This window comes from Budorcas taxicolor, chromosome 8 (assembly GCF_023091745.1).
Source record: "Budorcas taxicolor isolate Tak-1 chromosome 8, Takin1.1, whole genome shotgun sequence".
Lineage (NCBI taxonomy): Eukaryota > Metazoa > Chordata > Mammalia > Artiodactyla > Bovidae > Budorcas > Budorcas taxicolor.
The window spans coordinates 3,812,743-3,827,902 of NC_068917.1; the positions used below are offsets into that span (position 1 = coordinate 3,812,743).

The following is a 15,160-nucleotide window of genomic DNA, read 5'->3' on the forward strand; positions in this document are numbered from 1 at the left end:
AGGACTGATGGTGAAGCTCCAGTATTTTGGTAATCTGATGGAAACCAGATGACTCATTGGAAAAGACACTGATGCTGGGAAAGATTGATGGCAGAAGGAGAAGAGGGCATCAGTGGATGAGATGGCTGGATGGCATCACTGACTCAATGGACATGAACTTGGGCAAGCTCCAGGAGATAATGACGGACAGGGAGGCATGGCGTGCTACAGTCCGTGGGATTGCAGAGTCAGAAACAAATGGGCAACCGAACAATTGGGTGACTGGATTTACCCTGTGACTCAGCAGTAAAGAAGCCGCCTACCATGCAGGAGCCACAGGAGATGCAGATTCAGTCCCTGGGTCGGGAAGATCCCCTGGACGAGGGCAGGCAATCCACTCCAGTATTCTTGCTGCGAAAATCCCAGGGACAGAGAAGCCGGGTGGGCTCCAGTCCATAGATTTGCAAGGAGTCAGATATGACTAAAGGGCTTAGCATGTACAATGGATGACTTCAAATCTTCTTTCTCCAACAAGAGTACAGCTTTGCTCATGAATGACCTTGGGAAAATAATCACATTACTGATTCCGATTATGCCCCAAGTGAGAGCCCCCTAATAACAAAAACTGCTTTGCTGAAGTGTGTCAGTGCAAAAAGGAAGGTGTGTGTAGTCAGCGTCACAGGTGTGGAGGAGAGGCCTGTGTTCCAGCAATCAGAGATCTCATGCACAGGACCACGTCAAGTCAGGGCCCTCCAGGGTCAAGTTCGGGGAAAGCTGTTTTCACCAGCCCTCACCAAGGAAAGCATCTCTGATTTTCTCCAACACACTCTAATCACACAACTTAAATACAGAAACTTGGTTAATCATTCATTTCCATCACTTCAACTTATGGTAGAGCTTGTTAGTAGTGCCTGTGTGTGCCTGCCTGCTCAGTCGTGTCCGACTGTTTTCAACCCCATGGACTGCAGCCCCCCAGGCTCCTCTGCCCGTGACATTGTCCAAGCAAGAATACTAGAGTGGGTTGCCATGCCCTCCCCCAGGGGATCTTCCTAACCCAGCAATCAAACCCATGGTTCCTGAATTGGCAGACAGATCACTGAAGAAAATGAAAGTTGCTCAGTCATGTCCGACTCTTTTCGACCCCATGGACTATACAGTTCATGGAATTCTCCAGGCCAGAATACTGGAGTGGGTAGCTGTTCCCTTCTCCAAGGGATCTTCCCAACCCAGGGACCGAACCCAGGTCTCCCGCATTGCAGGCGATTCTTTACCAGCTGAGCCACCAGGGAAGCCCAAGAACACTGGAGCCTATCCATAAAACTGGATCTCCCTGTAGCTCAGACATAAAGGATCTGCCTGCAATGAAGGAGACCCGGGTTCGATCCCTGGGTTGGAAAGATCCTCTGGAGAAGGGAATGGCAGTCCACTCCAGTATCTTGCCTGGAGAATCCCATGGAGAGAGGAGCCTGGTGGGCCACAGTCCACGGGGTCACAAAGAGTCGGACACGACTGAGTGACTAACACTACATAAAACATTCATACCTCAAAAATTAGCTGATCCTTCCTGGCCACTAGGTGTCACCATCACTCCATTTGAACAGGCAATTTGAACTTCCTTTGTGCCAGAAGTATTCTTTCTGAAGCTAGTACACAGAAATTAATTTTTGTGCATTTTTCAATACTGGAGGTTAAATCAGGTATTCCAAATACCTGGAATTATTATTTGCACAGTTTACCAGAATAAGCAGATGATAAAATAAAAACATAATCGTCTTTCTTTTGGACTTACCTCAGAAAGAAAAACACCAATACAGTATACTAACGCATATATATGGAATTTTAAAAGATGGTAATGATGACCCTATATGCGAGACAGCAAAAGGGACACGGATGTAAAGAACAATCTTTTGGACTCTGTGAGAGAAGGCGAGGGTGGGATGATTTGAGAGAATAGCATTTAGACATGTATATTATCATATGTGAAACAGATCACCAGTCCAGGTTCGATGCATGTGACAGGGTGCTCAGGGCTGGTGCACTGGGATGACCCTGAGAGATGGGATGGGGAGGGAGGTGGGAGGGGCTTCAGGATGGGGAACACATGTTCACCCATGGCTGATTCATGTCAATGTATGGCAAAATCAATACAATATTGTAAAGTAATTAGCCTCCAATTAAAATAAATTAATTAATTTTAAAAAAACATAATCGTGATCTTAGAGACATACCAATGGTTTATCAACCAGAGCTGGGACCACCTCCCAACCCAGGAAGAATGTTTACATAGAGAGAGCAAATGATCACATCTGCATCCTAAAATGCAGCATCTGGGAGACGATGAGGAGGCTGGCCAGGTTTAAAGGGAGAAGTACAGAGTCACAGAGGTAGAAAACAGACTCATGGTTACCAGCAGGTAAGAAGAGAGAGGGATCAATACAAGAATTTGAGATCAACATATACACACTACTATATATAAAATCGGAGAAGGCAATGGCACCCCACCCCCACTACTCTTGCCTGGAAAATCCCATGGATGGAGGAGCCTGGTAGGCTGCAGTCCATGGGGTTGCTAAGAGTCAGACAGGACTGGGTGACTTCACTTTCACTTTTCACTTTCATGCATTGGAGAAGGAAATGGCAACCCACTCCAGTGTTCTTGCCTGGAGAATCCCAGGGACGGGGGAGCCTGGTGGCTACAGTCCATGAGGTCACAGAGTCAGATATGGCTGGGCGACTTAGGTTTTGGTATAACTGATTCACTTTGCTGTAGACCCGAAACTAACCTTGTAAATCACCTATACTCCGATAAGAATAAATTTTAAAAATAAATAAAAATAAAAGGGAAGATTATTGCAGAACCTGGTGAAATGAAAAGGGCCAGCCTCGAGGCTGTGACCCTGGAAACAGAGATGACAAGGCACTGGAAAAGTGGAGGAGATGGACCGCTTCACTGGGTGTGCACCGCGGCCAGGGGTGGTCACGTTGCTGAGGCGGAGTCTGAGTCAGTGCTCATGGGTGCCAGCACCACGGTCTGAGGAATACAGGACATGGTCACAGAAAAGGGCTGTTTATTCAGACGGACTGTCTTTAAGGTGCTGCTTCCTCATGGTGGTCACCCCCACTTGGCTGTGTCTCTTAGGACTTCGGCTTCCATAATAAAACCGTGATTAGGATTCTAATCGCCAGAAGTGAAATCGACCTGATGACCGTAAGGAAGCGGTACAAAGAGAGATATGGGAAGTCCCTTTTCCACGACATCAAGGTAAGTCTCCTAATCGTCATCTACCTGCACCCGTACTTCATCCTTCTTGAAACTGAAACGAGAGCCTAACTTTAGATAACTTCATGGTGGAATCTAAAAGTTCAGTCAAGGGGTCGTCTACATTAGTGGGTCAGGAGAGCATCAGTAGGTGAGAAAACCCCTTCTCCTCACTTACCCCTCTTTGATGTGTTTTAAGCAAAAGTCAGTGGTCTGGTCATGAGTGCTATTCATGCCCTGATCGTGTGATGAGGCCTTAGCACCAGCACCAGAAGACTGCATTCTGCAGCGGGAGCACGTTAATTGAAGAGCACCTTCTGAGATCAGCCACCTGTGTGCCGCCAGAGGAGAGGGCAGCCTGTCGGGTCCCCGCACGTGCTGGGGCCGTAACGTTCTGCGCACGCGCACCCATGAGCCCTGGAGGGTGCTGACGCGATGACTCCGAAGTCTGCAGCCTGGGGTCTTCACTCTGACTCATGTAAACTCTACCCTAGATCCTGATAAAGCCCAGCCAAAAATGTCAGCATATGTAACTTGAGGACACAGTGGAAAATGACAATGTTTGACCTGTGGTTCAAAATAGTATAAAGAACTCCAAGATGGCACCCAAGCACAGGGGCCTGTAATGTATCTTGAGGTATATTTTGAGCACAGCCTGGTCCTCTGGGCTTCCCAGGCAGCTCGGTGGCAAAGACTCCACCTGCCAAGCACCTGGGAAGATTCCCCTGGAGAAGGGAATGGCAATCCACTCCAGTATTCCTCCCTGGGAAATCCCATGAACAGAGGAGCCTTGCAGGCTACAGTTCATGGGGTTGGAAAGAGTCGGACATGACTTAGCCACTAAACAAGCCCTGTTGTCTTGTACACATTGTTTCTTGAAATCTTCCATTGCATAAAATAGCTTTTTAGTCCACTGAAAGATCCAGGAGAAACTTGACAACCACAGGACCAAGAAACCATATAACCCAGGAGGCCTTGCAGGCCTCAGGAAGTCGAGATGGTTTCAGAGGAATGATTATTGGAGTACTTAAGAGACATCTTCCTCCTTTGTCTCTGATAAAACTCTTCTCGCATCCACCTTCAAAGCCCGAAACCTTTAGTGAGGATGAACGTTTCTCACTGAGAAATGCATAACTAATCTTCTCAGTGAGTAAACTAGCTCAATACTATACAGCAGTTAACCATGGCCACCTCAAAATCTACTAATATTCACAAATAATTAATGCAACTTTGTGCATTTACAGCAGTGAATTATAAGTAACAGCTGTGTAAGAGAACATGAACATGAGAGTTGCCTTTTAACAAAGATAAGTTTTACAATACTTTAATTACTATCATTTTTGAAAATAATGTAGAAACTATAGAAGATGATAAAAGGATTTAAATTGCCCTAATGTGGTGCTGGAGAAGACTCTTAAGAGGCCCTTGGACTGCAAGGAAACCAAACCAGTCCATCCTAAAGGAAATCAGTCCTGAATTTTCACTGGAAGGACTGATGCTGAAACTGAAGCGCCAATACTTTGGCCACCTGATGCAAAGAACTGACTCATTGGAAAAGACCCTGATGCTGGGAAAGATTGAGGGCAGGAGGAGAAGGGGATGACAGAGGATGAGATGGTTGGATGGCATCACAGACTCAATGGACATGAGTTTGAACAAACTCTTGAGAGATGGTGAAGGACAGGGAAGCCTGGCGTGCTGCAGTCCATAGGGTTGCAGAGAGCTGGACATGACTGAGTGACGGAGCAACACCAAATTATTCACCACAGATAACCAACAGTAAAGTTTTGTTGTATGTGTTTTCTTTTAAAACTATATGTAAACATCAAAGTTTTACTACTTAAAGAAATATTTCTTTAAATCATGGATCCCACTGTATTAGTTGTAAAGAGCATAAACTCCCTACATTATTATATATTATCTTTTACTTTTTCATTATTGTACACAATATGTTTTGGAGCACAAATCTTGGGCTCATCAACAATTGATCATTATTTCCTTAGGATAGACTTCTTGAAGTAGAATGACTGCTTTAATGAGTATAAATATCTTTAAACCATTTGAGACATATTGTCCAGTGTGCCCTCTAGACTCTACACTAATTTGTAACAACATTAGGGCACCTCTTGATCTAAAGGTGAGGAGAAGAATTAATTCTACTGCTAAGCATTCTTCTTTATAAAAACATATTCAGGCCCACATGCAACAATGAAGACCAAGCACAGCCAAAAATAAATAAATAAAAACCATTAGGGTTTCATCAGTTTTTATATAAACCACATTCTATTGACTATGACCATGTCATTACTTTTCAATAACCTCCACCGGGAAGAGTCCCCAGGACATGTTACATCAGGATGGAAAAATAATTTTTGAGATGCTAATGGCCCATGGTGTCTCACTCTATAGTTCAGAGGAATTATGCTCTTTTTATGACATTGTGTTTCAAATACCTTATATGTGCTCCTTTTCAGAATTTCGCATCAGGGCACTATGAGAAGGCTCTGCTGGCCATCTGTGCGGGTGACGCAGATGACTACTAAGTGCAAAGGAGAATCTGGAGTATGCCGTCATCTTCACAGACACGTCACATATAGGTTGTGATTAATTTGCCTTTTACTATGAAATCATAGAATCATATTTTCTTTTCTCTCTTTAAAAGTATTTTAAGAATAATTAGTATCAATAGGTTCTTCAAGGAAAACCTATTGATGAAAGTATATGGGATTGGATTTGCACATATCTAAATCAGCAATTTGTTAAATTGTGTATACTAGAATAATAAAGAAAATCACTGTATTGAAATATATGTTACTGAATGTGAAGGATCAATTTCTACAAGAAGTGGGTTGGCTTATGTCTGTCCCAGTGGGAGACCAGGACAAGCAGTGGGTGGCCATCCCCTCCCCCATTCAAGACTCTGGGCCAACTAAAGCGAAGTGAACATTTAAAGCCCTTTTAAATGAAAGCAAAGACATAAGGCTCACTTGATAAAGAATCTGCCTGCAATGCATGAAATGCAACAGATGCAGGTTTAATCCTTGGGTCAGGAAGATGCCCTGGAGAAGGGAATGGCAACCCGCTCCAGTATTCTTCTCTGGAGAATCCCATGGAGAGAGGAGCCTGGTGGGCTACAGTCCAAGGGTTCACAAAGAGTTGGACACAACTGAAGGGACTAAACCACCACCGCAAAAACACAAAACAGTAGCATGCAGCCAGCTTTGTGCTTGTCAAGCTGAGATGTGTGAGAGACATAAACACAGGCGTGTGTGTGTGTTTGACAGCCACTCTAGTGACAGCAGCTTATCCCAGGTACTGTTTTCCTTGGCGTTGGTGTTGAACCAGCCACTTACTCCAGCTGCTTCAGAGGAGTCCTTGCTCCCGGTTTCCATCTTCACTGCTCAACAGCAGCATCATCAGGGTCTCTCTGGAAGCAAGCACATGATTGGCCCCATCAGTGAGGCTGATCCCTTTGGTGTCTAAAGATTTGGTAAATTAGGGGAAGCAGAGAAAAGGTACTCACAGAGTCAGATTTGGGGAGAATGGAGCTTGAAGCCACAGTGTAGCAAGAACAGAATCGGGGACAGGGATGGGTGAGCCCACGACAGAGGGGTGCAGTCCCAGAATACACAGTGGTACAGTGGGCACGGGGGCGGGGGGTGAGCACACAAACGAGACCCTGGAGGCAGCAGGTGAGGAAGGCCAGAAGGGAGATGAAGACAGGCAGGCAGAAACCTAAGTGACGTTCACAGGAGGGTGTTGTTCCCCAGGGAGCACACTTTGCAGGCTCACAGCCCAGTCCCGGGAGACCGGCCCCTCTGGACTCAGGGATATAGTGCACTTGCTCAGAACTGGGTTCTGCCTCGGGGGAGGGTGCAGGACATGTAGAAACAGTTCATAATTAGACGTCTGAAACTACTTTCAAGACTTCAACTGGTTGTCTTGATGCATATGATGTTATATAATTTCAACCTGGGTTTTATTTCCATTAAAAAAATCATTAGCATTTCAAGCCAAAGTAGTAATTGTTTGAGACATTTAGCATAGCTGTTGTACAAGCCAAAACTCTTAGAAGAAAAATATTGTTAGAATTCCCAATGAGAACTTAAAAACTTTCCACCTTATGGGAGAAAATAATAGCAAATGCAACAACTGACAAGGGATTGATCTCCAAAATATACAAGCAGCTCATACAACTCAATACCAGAAAAACAACAATCCAATCAAAAAGTGGGAAATAGACCTAAACAGACATTTCTCCACAAGAGACAAACAGATGGCTAACAAACACATGAAAAGATGCTCAACATCACTCATTATTAGAGGAATGCCCACACTGGTCAGATGGCCCTCATCAAAAAGTCTACAAACAATAAATGCTGGAGAGGGTGTGGAGAAAAGGGAACACTCTTGCACTGTTGGTGGGAATGTAAATTGATACAGCCACTATGTAAGACAGTATGGAGATTCCTTTAAAAACTAGGAATAAAACCACCATGTGACCCAGCAAGCACACACCTAGGCATATAGCCTGAGGAAACCAAAACTGACAAAGACACGTGTACCCCATCGCTCACTGCAGCACTGTTTACAGTAGCCAGGCCATGGAAGCCACCGAGATGTCCATCAGCAGATGAATGGATAAAGAAGTTGTGGCACATATACACAATGGAATATTACTCAGCTATAAAAAAGGAATGCATGTGAGTCAGTTCTGATGAGGTGGATGAACCTAGACCCTATTATACAGAGTGAAGTAAGTCAGAAAAAGCAAGATAAATATCATATTCTAATGCATATATACGGAATCTAGAAAAATGGTAATGAAGAATTTACTTACAGAGCAGCGATGGAGAAACACACATAGAAAATAGACTTATGGACATGCGGAGAGGGAGGAGAGGGGGAGATGTATGGAAAGAATAACATGGAAACTTACATTACCATATGTAAAATTGATAGCCAACAGGAATTTGCTGCATGGCTCAGGAAACTCAAACAGGGGCTCTGTATCAACCTAGAGGGGTGGGATGGGGAGGAAGATGGAAGGGCAGTTCTTAAGGGAGGGCATATATGGCTGATTCATGTTGAGAAAACAACAAAATTCTGTAAAGCAATTATCCTTCAATAAAAAATTATTAATTAAAAAAAAAACTCCTTGAAAAAAACTTCACCTTCCAGTTCCAGTTCAGTCACTCAGTCGTGTCTGACTCTTTGTGACCCCATGAACCACAGCACGTCAGCCCTTCCTGTCTATCACAAACTCCTGGAGTCCACCCAAACCCATGTCCATCGAGTCGGTGATGCCATCCAGCCATCTCATCCTCTGTCGTCCCCTTCTCCTCCTGCCCTCAATATTTCCTGGCATCAGGGTCTTTTCTAATGAGCCGGCTCTTCACATCAGGTGGCCAAAGTATTGGAGTTTCAGCTTCAATATCCGTCCTTCCAATGAACACCCAGGACTGATCTCCTTAGGATGGACTGGTTGGATCTCCTTGCAGTCCAAAGGACTCTCAAGAGTCTTCTCCAACACCACAGTTCAAAAGCATCAATTCTTCGGCACTCAGCTTTCTTTACAGTCCAAATCTCACATCCATACGTGACTACTGGAAAACCATAGCCTTGACTAGATGGATCTTTGTTAACAAAATAATGTCTCTGCCTTTTAATATGCTGTCTAGGTTGGTCATAACTTTCCTTCCAAGGAGTAAGCATCTTTTAATTTCATGACTGCAGTCACCATCTGCAGTGATTTTGGAGCCCCCCCAAATAAGGTCCATTGTTCCCCCATCTATTTGCCATGAAGTGATGAGACCAGATGCCATGATCTTTGTTTTCTAAATGTTGAGCTTTAAGTCAACTTTTTCACTCTCCTCTTTCACTTTCATCAAGAGGCTCTTTAGTTCTTCACTTTCTGCCATAAGGGTGGTGTCATCTGCATATCTGAAGTTATTGATATTTCTCCCGGCAATCTTGATTCCAGCTTGTGCTTCCTCCAGTCCAGCATTTCTCATGATATACTCTACATATAAATTAAATAAGCAGGGTGACAATATACAGCCTTGACGTACTCCTTTTCCTATTTGGAACCAGTCTGTTTTTCCATGTCCAGTTCTAACTGTTGCTTCTTGACCTGCATACAGATTTCTCAGGAGGCAGGTCAGGTCGTGGTATTCTCATCTTTCAGAATTTTCCACAGTTTATTGTGATCCACATAGCCAAAGGCTTTGGCATAGTCAATAAAGCAGAAATAGATGTTTTTCACCTTAAGACATCTTTATATACATTGTTCAAGGAATTGTGAAACTTACACTTTAGCTAAGTAATATTTTTTGTGTCTTTGGCATAGTGTGGGAAAAAAAAGCCTCTGGACTTAGGTAAGCAGATTTTACTGCAGTAAGTGGAGGAGGCAAACACAAAGGGAAGACACTGACCATGGGTGTGCAGGGTCTCAAAGGTCAGCAGGAAACAGCTTCGATTCACAGGGTTAGTACACGAGGCTGGAGAGGATCAGTGTGGGAGTGGGGGATGTGGTGTGATGGCACCATTGACCTCACAGTGACCCTCACAGGGGCTGGGTGGGGACAGATCTTGGGCAGATCCCCTCCAGGCAGCTTTTAGGAGGAGCCTGAAGGTGGGTTATATAGTTCAGGGACCTGTGGGGTGGACAGGAAAAGACCTGTAGCGAATGTTTGTTCGGTTGGTCAGCAGGGGAAATCAGTCCAGCTCATCCTACATGAGACGAAGCAGAAGAGTCGGGAGGGCGTGTTGAGGGTGGTCGTGGGTAAGGAGGAGTCACTACAAGCCCCATCTTAGCCACGTGGGAAGGGGTGGTGACCGCATCCTGACACACAAGGGGGCATCTGGGCCAGCTGAGTTTCCCAGGTGCCCAGGGCTCAGGAAAACTGGACACAGTCAGGGCCTTTCTTTTCTCCCAAGTTTTCTGTCGAAAGCATCACCTAGTTGTTTAAATGCCAGCACAACACGGCTGTCCTCGTCTTCGCATAACTCACTCACTGAGGTCCTGTGCTAGAGGGAGCGTTACCATTACAGCAGTGGCCGCTTGTGCGTACCGACCTCCAGCGGTCACAGGAACCCCAAACACAGGGAGGGGTGTCTACCCAAAGGCCCAAGTGACCAGCGCGAGGCCTCTGATTAACTGAGACTTATCACCCATGTTTAACCTAGAGAAAAGAGCCAGCAACGTAAAAGGAATGTATTTTGTTTGGGTGTGTTCTTAGTCTACAGCTGAGAAAAGATAAATTAGCACTGAATTGCTGGCATTTCCAGAGACAAAATAAAACTTAAATACTGAATCAGAAAAAAGGCTAGTCGTTTGGCTAAAAAAACTGACTTTTAGTGTTCTTATATTACAGAACATTATTATGACCAAAGTCATCATCGTACATGTTAAAACAGTGCCAAACTGGGATGTCTCAGAAGATGGAACAGAGGCAGAATGAGGGCCTATCCCTGCAGAGAAACATCAGAAATGCAAGCAAAAGTTGCCGGAATCAACTGAGAAGTGTGGGAAATTAGCTGGGATTTAACTCAGAGTCAAGAACACAGTGGGGAAAGTAGGAAACCACTGAGACATTTTTATTCACCATCTCTCTCCCTCCAACCAGCTTAGCATCAGACTTGAAGACAGTGCCTGTGTCCTGCTGTGGGATACTGGCCCCTGTCTCCCAAATATGTCTGTCCTAATCCATCAGCGGAGAAGGCAATGGCACCCCACTCCAGTACTCTTGCCTGGAAAATCCCATGGATGGAGGAGCCTGGTGGGCTGCAGTCCATGGGGTCGCACAGAGTCAGACACAACTGAGCGACTTCCCTTTCACTTTTCACTTTCATGCATTGAAGAAGGAAATGGCAACCCACTCCAGTGTTCTTGCCTGGAGAGTCCCAGGGATGGGGGAGCCTGGTGGGCTGTCGTCTATGGGGTCACACAGAGTCGGAGACTACTGAAGTGACTTAGCAGTAGCAGTAGCAATCCATCAGGTTTTGAAATGAAAAGGCCAGTTTTCATTCCAGTCCCAAAGAAAGGCAATGCCAAAGAATGCTCAAACTACTGTACAACTGCACTCATTTCACACCCTAGTAAAGTAATGCTCAAAATTTTCCAAGCCAGTCTTCAGTAATATATGAACCGTGAACTTCCAAATGTTCAAGCTGGTTTTAGAAAAGGCAGAGGAACCAGAGATCAAATTGCCAGCATCTGCTGGATCATCAAAAAAGCAAGAGAGTTCCAGAAAATCATCTATTTCTGCTTTATTGACTATGCCAAAGTCTTTGACTGTGTGGATCACAATCAGCTGTGGAAAATTGTGAAAGAGATGGGAATACCAGACCACCTGACCTGCCTCTTGAGAAACCTGTATGAAGGTCAGGAAGCAACAGAACTGGACATGGAACAACAGACTGGTTCCAAATAGGGAAAGGAGTACATCAAGGCTGTATACTGTCACCCTGCTTATTTAACTTATATGCAGAGTACATCACGCAAAACGCTAGGCTGGATGAAGCACAAGATTGCTGGGAGAAATATCAATAACCTCAGATATGCAGATAAAACCACCTTTATGGCAGAAAGTGAAGAGGAACTAAAGAGCCTCTTGATGAAAGTGAAAGAGGAGAGTGAAAAAGTTGGCTTAAAACTCAACATTCAGAAAACTAAGATCATGGTATCTGGTCCCATCACTTCAGGGCTAATAGATGGGGAAACAATGGAAACAGTAGCTGACCTTATTTTGGGGGGCTCCAAAATCACTGCAGATGGTGACTGCAGCCATGAAATTAAAAGATACTTACTCTTTGGAAGGAAAGTTATGACCAGCCTAGATAGCATATTAAAAAGCACATACATTACTTTGCCAACAAAGGTCCATCTAGTCAAGGCTATGGTTTTCCAGTAGTCATGTATGGGTGTGAGAGTTGGACTGTGAGGAAAGCTGAGTGCCAAAGAATTGATACTTTTGAACTGTGGTGTTGGAGAAGACTCTTGAGAGTCCCTTGACTGCAAGGAGATTCAACCAGTCCATCCTAAAGGAGATCAGTCCTGGGTGTTTATTGGAAGGGCTGATGCTGAAGCTGAAGCTCCAATACTTTGGCCACCTGATGTGAAGAGCTGACTCATTTGAAAAGACCCCGATGCTGGGAAAGATTGACAGCGGGAGAAGAAGGGGACGACAGAGGATGAGATGGTTGGATGGCATCACTGACTCAATGGATATGGGTTTGGATGGACTCCAGGAGTTGGTGATGGACAGGGAGGCCTGGCGTGCTGCAGTCCATGGGGTCACAAAGAGTAAGACATGACTGAGCAACTGAACTGAACTGAACCTGTTGGGAGCTGCAGCAAGGACTGAGGTGAGGTGCTGGTCTCTGTCCATGTGAGCTCAGAGCCGTCCCAGCTGCCAAGGGAGAAACATGACAGTCGAGGCCAAAAAACTGAGCAACGAACACCTCGGAGGACAACCTGTCTGCTTCCATCGCTGTTCAACATTCTACTGGAAGTACTAGCCAGAGCCCTCAGGTAAGAAGAAAAAGAAGGAAAGGAAGAAATGAACTCTATTCACAGGTGGCATGATCCCATATGTAGAAAATGCTGAAGGATTCACAAAGTAACTATCAGAGCTAATAAACAACTTTGGCAAAGTTATAGAGTGCAAGCAAAAAAATTGAAAGTGTTAGTCAGTCGCTCGGTGGAGTCAGACTCTGCGATCCCTCAATGCTCCTCAACGAGATCTACAGATTCACTGCAATCTCTGCGGAAACCTGTACAGCTGTTTTTGCTGAAGTGGAAAAGACTATCCCCAAATTCATGTGGAATTACAAAGGGCTTGGAACAGACAAAACCATATTGGACACAAAGAAAGTTGGAAGACCCATACATTTCACAAGCTATAGTTATCAAACAGGGTGGTGAAAGTGAAGTTCAAGTGTTAGTCGCTCAGTCGTGTTTGACTCTTTGCGGCCCCATGGACTGTATGTAGCTCCTCTGTCCCTGGAATTTCCCAGGCAGGAATACTGGAGTGGGTTGCCATGCCCTCCTCCAGGGGATCTTCCTGACCCAGGAATTGAACCCGAGTCTCCCGCATTGCAGGCAGATTCTTTACCATCTGAGCCATCAGGGAAGCTCAAGCAGGGTGGTACTGGCATGAGAACAGACAGGTAGACTAATGGAAGAGCACTAGGAATTCAGAAAGAAGAGCACATATATCCGTCAGCTGAGTCCTGACAGGCACCATCACCATTCCATGGAAAAAGAACTGAACAGACTTTTCTGGGGCAACTGTGTATCCACGTGCAAACAGATGAGGTTGGAACCTTCTCTTATACCACACACCAAAATCTATCCAAAATGGACTGACAACTCAAAAAGAAAAGCTCTTAGAGAAAACATAGGGCTAAGTCTGCATGACCTTGGATCTGGGAAAGAATTCTTAGATATGACACCAAGAGCAAGGGTAACAAAAGGAAAATTAGAAAGGTTAGATTTCACCAAAACCGAAATTTTTTGTGCATCGAAGGACATCACCAAAAAAAAAAAGAAGAAGAAGAAGAAAAGATAACTTACAGAGTAGGAGAAAATATTTGCAAATCATATACCTGACAAGAGTCTAGTATTAGAAGATATAAAAAACATCTACAACACAGCAACAAAAGGAAACTAACATACATGCAAAGTGAGCAAAGGACTTGAACACACATTTCTCCAAAGACTATATGCATCTGTTTCATAGCATAAGACTAAGTTCAAATTCTTTAGTGTTTAGGGAAATGTAAATTGAAACCACAATGAGATGTGGATCACTTCACACACACTAGAATGGCTATAATATTTTCAAAAAGAAAACAAGAGGAGTGAGCTTGTAGAGAAAGTAGAACCCTTGTACAGTGCAGCTGGCGGTGTAAAACGGTTCCGTTGTGGAAAATATTTCAGCGATTCTACAAAAGTTGAACATGGAGTTAATGTATGGCCTAGTAATTCTACGTCTGGGGATACACACAAAAGAATTGGAAACAGGCACTGAAATAAATCCATGTACACGCATGTTCTTGGCAGCACCATTCATAGCAGGCAAAAGTTGAAGCAACTCAAATGTTCATCCACCAGATAAACCAACTGTATATATACAAACTCAACTCTAAAGGAAATCAACCCTGAATATTCATTGGAAGAACTGATGCTGAAGCTCCAATACTTTGGTCACCTGATTCAAAGAGCTGACTCATCGGAAAAGACCGTGATGCTAGTAAAGATTGAAGGCAGGAGGAGAAGGGGACGACAGAGGGTGAGATGGCTGGATGCATCGCCGACTTGGTGGACATGAGTTTGAGTAGACTCCGGGAGTTGGTGACGGACAGGGGGGTCTGGAGTGCTGCAGGCCATGGGGTCACAAAGAGTCGGACACAACTGAGCAACTGAGCAACAATAACGACTGATAATGTTACAACATGGTGAACTTCAAAAATCCCCAGTGAAAGATGTCTGATACACAAAGTCAAATAACTGTAAAACCACTCATATTAACCACCCAGACAAGTTAGATCCATAAGACAGAGACAGGACAGTAGCTGCCAGAGTGTGAGGGAGGGGAGGACGGAGAGCTTCTGCTTCACGGGTCCAGACACTCCCCTTGGGTTACTGACAGTGCTTAACACCTCGATGGAGACGGTGGTTGTTCATTCTGAATGCATCAAACATCCTGAAATTGTTCACTTTAAAATGGACAATTTTATGTAATGTGATCTTCACCTCAATCATAATTTGAAAAAGCATCTTTTAAACCATTTGAAATAAATTGCATCTTAGTGACTCTTCTTAAATCACTGTATCTTAAAACTAATCTCATAGGTCATGATGAAACAGCCCCCATTACACAAACACACGTGCACATCTGTAGAACATATTAACAC

The 15,160-nt window shown here is 44.4% G+C and overlaps 1 protein-coding gene across 1 annotated transcript in view; it reads left to right on the plus strand.

Moving 5' to 3' along the window:
- The window catches only part of ANXA10 (annexin A10), a 43,088-nt gene extending 37,307 nt beyond the window's left edge, over positions 1-5,781 (plus strand). Inside the window, exons 11-12 of the mRNA XM_052645224.1 lie at positions 3,119-3,241; positions 5,713-5,781. Of these exons, the coding sequence (XP_052501184.1) occupies positions 3,119-3,241; positions 5,713-5,781 (192 nt within the window). The remainder of the gene's footprint in view (positions 1-3,118; positions 3,242-5,712) is intronic.
- Positions 5,782-15,160: the final 9,379 nt, after the last annotated feature.